The 5289-nt window shown below is 41.9% G+C and overlaps 1 protein-coding gene across 1 annotated transcript; it reads left to right on the top strand.

Annotated features, from left to right (window-relative positions):
* Window positions 1–966: 966 nt before the first annotated feature.
* On the top strand, window positions 967–1480 carry BJ212DRAFT_1307349 (uncharacterized protein; the record flags this gene model as incomplete). The annotated part of the gene is made up of 3 exons (XM_041333850.1): window positions 967–1163; window positions 1219–1350; window positions 1408–1480. The coding sequence occupies 3 exons, from the start codon at window positions 967–969 to the stop codon at window positions 1478–1480; spliced, it is 402 nt and encodes a 133-aa protein (XP_041184927.1).
* Between the last annotated feature and the right edge of the window lie 3809 nt (window positions 1481–5289).

The following is a 5289-nucleotide window of genomic DNA, read 5'->3' as shown; positions in this document are numbered from 1 at the left end:
CTAGTACTAGTCCCTCAGGCTCACTGGCAGAGCCTTGACTTCAAGTTACTATTAAGTTTACCGTGATAATGCCGAGACAGCCTGTTGGTGCAAGTCTGACTCGGAGGTCCAAGTCCAAAGGCTACTGTGACTACTAGTAGGTGATCACACACTGGGCCCACTCACTCTTGAACAGTTGGTAGTAGTAAGAGCTTATCACTACAGCTACGAGTACTAATATCATTTCTCAGGCTTGCCAAGTTCACTGAGACTCCCTTCAGGTTCAATATACTCAGATAGGCTCAAACTTGAATGCATGCCAACCAACTCAGACTTTTTTTTGCATCAGAGTCCTTTGGGGTCATAGACCCTATATTGGACATTGTCTCATCATGGTAAGCTTACTATCATAAAGTACAAGGGGTTGGTTCTTTTCATTCATAATGCAAACCTGTACTCCTCGACTCAGACTTACCATTCGGATCAAATGCTGACATCATTATGGATCTGCTAGTCAGTTATGCCACTCATATCTGTTTGCAATAATTGCAGTGGCTGGACTTCATGGAGCATTAAGCACCCCTTGTGTCTTTTTATCAACATGTACAAGTTACCGAAAGAAAAGAGCATAAAGCATCCGTTTAACGATCCATCAGCAGGGTGACTGATGGGGAGCCTATCATTACTAAAATCCAGGTGTGACACGTAATGGTTAACCTCTTAAACAATGCTGTCAGGTGGGAGGGTTTTTTGAGACTAATGGAAGCACTATAAGCTCAGGCATGTGTGTATTGTATGTAAATGTCATCCATCCTTAAGACTATGCTCTAGCCTGAGTGGGCCATCAGTGAATGTATAAAGGATAGCTCTCTTTACTTCAAGTTCACTCATTTCTCTCATCCACTGTGATGTTGCCTTGCTCTTTCACTGTGCAACAGCTGTCCTGAAATTCTCCCTTCCATTCCCTCCCTTCCTCTCCTCCACTTCATGGCATCCCACAATTCTAATGTTTCTGAGTCTGAGTCAGTGTCTGATGGCGTGGGGCTTTCAAATTCCCAACATGTGTCGACAGTATCTGGATCTGGAGCGATGCCTACTACTGCCAAAGCAAGGGCCAAGCATCGCATTGCTGCCTTAGAAGATGAGCTGGAGATTATGCAGCAAGAGAGGGGAATGAAGCAGAGGTAAGCCTACCGTCCCATTCATTACCCTTAGTCCAGTGTTGATTTTCTTACAAAGAAAAACAACCTACTACATTGCACAAGGTAGGGTGATTCATCACCTAGTGATCCTTTACGCCAGCTTGGAAGACCTGATTTCTGAAAATGATCACCGGTATGAGGATCAACCAGAGGATGCGGCCACACCAGAGTAGGTGGTCAACTGCATTTCATACCATATTTCAATCATACAATAAACTTGGGCAAGATCACATGCAATGTGGCTACATCGAACTCTTGCGGGTGCTGCCATGGCTGCATGGGAAGTTGGGGACCCTTGAGATGAAGACTGTGAAGATATGTTGAAAAAGGTCTGATATATTTCGCAAACAAAATTACATTGCATGCTGATTATTTTATAGCTCAATAAAGGAGCCAATGCAGCTTGTAAAGACAATACCTCCTGCCTCAAGGACCTGGTAGCTGCCTGGGTCAATCAAGCATTTTGTCCTTCTCCTCTGATCCAACCTGATGACAAGCGTTCACGTGGCTTTGCAAGCTGTTAAGGTCGCATGCTCAAGGGGGTCAGATCACAAGGGCTTGGCCTCAGCTCATACGCTGTGCCCCTTTCCCAAGTATGTGCCCTTAATTTCCAAGGGCTGGAGCAGTTGTCCAGAGTTTCCAGGATTTGACTAGGGCGGACAATGGACATCCAGATATTACTTGGACAAGCAGATAAGACTAATCCGGACTAGAAACTAACAGAGGATGGACTACCTTTAAGGTAAAGTCAGAAATGTAGCCTAGGATGCAATCCTAAGACTTGGAATATGACAAGAGACTTGTCTCGAGTCCAGAAGACACAGGAATGAGCAGGAACTAAGATGATATTCAAACTGGAGTATTTCTGAGAGTTACAGGAGGTTTATATACTGTAGGTATCATATAGGAATCAGTCAGCAAATATAAAGGCTATGTACAAAGCATATGCAAAGTCTATTAGTAAGTAGGACAGATCACAAATAATGAACACTGGAAATGAAATGTATGTAACAGATCAATAATCAAAAGGGAAACATGGTTAACCAGAGTCCAGAGACAGGGGAAGTCTAAATGGGGTTGGGCACTGATATAGGGTTTGGATTCTGGAAGGGAGATAAATATAGATCAGATCATTTGAGATCCAGATCTCAGATCTGGATATTCGGAGAAGTGGATTTAGAGTTGAGAGTCCAGAATGGCATATGACACAAGCAAAGTTTGTGGGAAGCTACTCTGCCCTGCAGAATGGGACTGGGATCAAAACTGGTGAGCAAATTTATCCTTTCTGGACTGTCAAATGACCCTGATGCCTGTCCAGTGTCAAGGACAGCATTCATAACAGAATGTCAGAATGTATTGTCTCAGAAAACTCTTGGCCATTGTTTTTGTACAAAAACTACAAAGTCAACCATGAGAACCTTGAGGAAGGGCTCTTCAAGTCCAAGCTTCTTGTTCAGGTGAGTGACTTTAGAAACCACTCATGATGACATCTTCTACTTTGCATCACAGGCTTTTAAAGCCATCTTTACATCTCCTTCCTCTGTGAAGGAAGCCAAAGGTGACGGTGATGGAGCTGACATCCTTGAGAACAACAGGTGTGCCCGACAGAAATCAGAGCAAGCGAAGGTCAAAACTTGCGTCACCTCAGTCATCAACATGAAAAAAGTTACCCCTCACACTATCACTTATGTTGTTTGTCAAGTAAGTGGGTATTAATAGTTACTATGTTCACATCTGGCATCTAACCTTTGAGTGGCAGGTTCATTTCACTTTATCAAACATCTCATCTTGGCGCACTGTCAACGGTGATTTCAACTATGAGGGGTTCTGGAATAACACTGTAGACTTTTGTGAGGATGTCCCTGGTCCTGTTATGAAATGTAGGATAGATAGGCTTTTGGAATGGTGGACATGGTAACAATTTATCATCTACTAGTAGGAGTGGATGGCTGATCTTGCTATTTAGGAAAATATTTGGAATCAATCATTGTGAGGACCTTACCTCAGATGTTGTATCACAGATGTCTGTCAACACACTGGCAGGGCAGAGGAAGGCGCTGGAGGATGCTGCCTTTGACTTGGACTGATTTTTTTCCTTCTCACTGTTCTCATTTATCATTACCCCCTTTTCTTTTGCCCACTAATTGACATGGGCTATTACCTGTATTAATACAATATTCCTGAAATATTTATGTCTACAGTAATTTTAATGTTACAATGTCACCTCAGAATTTCACCTGTTTTGAGATTGGATATCATTTCAGGATCTTCAGTAGAATTTTATACCAACCCACTAATTGATTTATTTCAATGTCCAAACTTAAAGCTGCCTAGCACCAAGTGATGCATTAAAAGTTTCTACCTACAAACACCATAATCTTGGAGGTTATGCGCAAGCCCCAACTGTGTATCATTGGTTGACCATCCAGAACTCATGCCATTTAACTTGCTGATAGCAACTAAATTTATTTCCATGTTCAACACTACCATGCAACATGGAAGTTCAATCTTTGTACAACCGGAGGGATAACTGTGCAATCAAAATGCCGAGAGCTTTTCAAATGCAATGCCCTCAGTTGCAGAGATCAACCCCAGCCTCCAGCTGAATAGGTTTGGTTGATAAACCCAAATGCAAGAGGCACATCAGGTAGGTAAAGGAGCCATGGTAGATGTTGGAATATAGAAATATATTTCACTGAATAGCTGAATCAGCGAAAATAATTTGTAAACTGGCGTCGACCTGTTACCGCGATGTGCTTTTGCAACTCGTACAAAATACCACCTATCTGAGCAAAGACAATGTATATCTACAAAAGCAAAACACTAGACATACCTAATCATCTCCTCAAAACTGCACAACCCTGCTCCTCAGCATCCAAGCCCTCAATCACTACATTGCCGCCCATTTGTTAAATTTGGGATGTCAGCAGAACACTGTAAAATTTATTGTGGCCATTTTCGACTTTCCCAATGCTGGATGGGGTTGTGAGTCTGACATAATACACCGACATCAACCTTATATTCACGTCAGGACAGTCTTGCTGTTATTGTGCAAATTAGGTACTAGTGTTGGCCTCACACATTGCACCTATCCTCATAGCAAGGTACCAAAGCACTCAATATATGTCTACTATTTCATTTAGATAATATAGTCAAAGTGTTGTCATGCAGTGTATCTTCTTTGGCTAATTGCAAATCCTCACACATCTGAATGACATATCCAAGTCAGAGATTTCCTAAAAGGGTTTGCTCCCCCATGCCAGTTGCAGCTTTGGTGCTCATTTCAACAATTCTATTTGAAAATTTTACTGTTGCTACTTTGTTCAATGGTACAAGTGAGGTTTCAATAACCATAATTTAACTGTACATATTCACACACGGGATAATTTTAGTCATTGTAGCATTGTGCAAGGGTTTGACGCTTATGCAAGTGACAATCTCAATGTTTGTCTCAACAATCACAGATCCACAGTTCACTTCATTGGCTGCCACAACATCTTTTGTTCATAACTTGGTTCATGTATTGAGTGGCATGTTGAGGATGCAACAACCTGACTGGTCGACTTGAACATTCATTATTCCTTCTCATTGTTGCCACTTTGTTGGAAGGTATAAGTGAATCCTCAACAGCCATAACTCAATGGGACACATTCACACATGGGATGATTTTAGTTGTTGTAGCATTGCTCAAGGGTTTGAGGCCCATGTGAGTAGCCACCTCAATGCTCATCCTGATAATTATGGATCCACAGTTCACTTCATTGGCTGCCATGACATCTTTTGTTCATAGAAAATTCATTACCCCTTTGTGGGGTGTGGGAACTTAACATATAAAGTGGTATGTCGAGGATACAATAACTTGACTGGTCGGCTCGAAAATTCATCTTTCCTTCATAAGGTCAAACATTTCAAAGTAAACCCTCCTGCCAAATTTATGGAGATTGTGGTGATTGTTGACCATATATAGTTAACTATGACATGTTAATCTGTTCACCGGTTCACTGATGGCTTCCCACTGAGTCAACTCTTCCTTGTATGCTTTCCTGCATGCCTTGTTTCTTTCCAATTGTTTCATGTCGTCCTTCTTCCATATCTTCATCAGATTCAC

The sequence above is a fragment of the Suillus subaureus genome (assembly GCF_016647635.1).
Source record: "Suillus subaureus strain MN1 chromosome Unknown BJ212scaffold_504, whole genome shotgun sequence".
NCBI classification, from domain to species: Eukaryota; Fungi; Basidiomycota; class Agaricomycetes; order Boletales; family Suillaceae; genus Suillus; species Suillus subaureus.
This window is presented reverse-complemented; position numbering and strand designations above follow the sequence as displayed.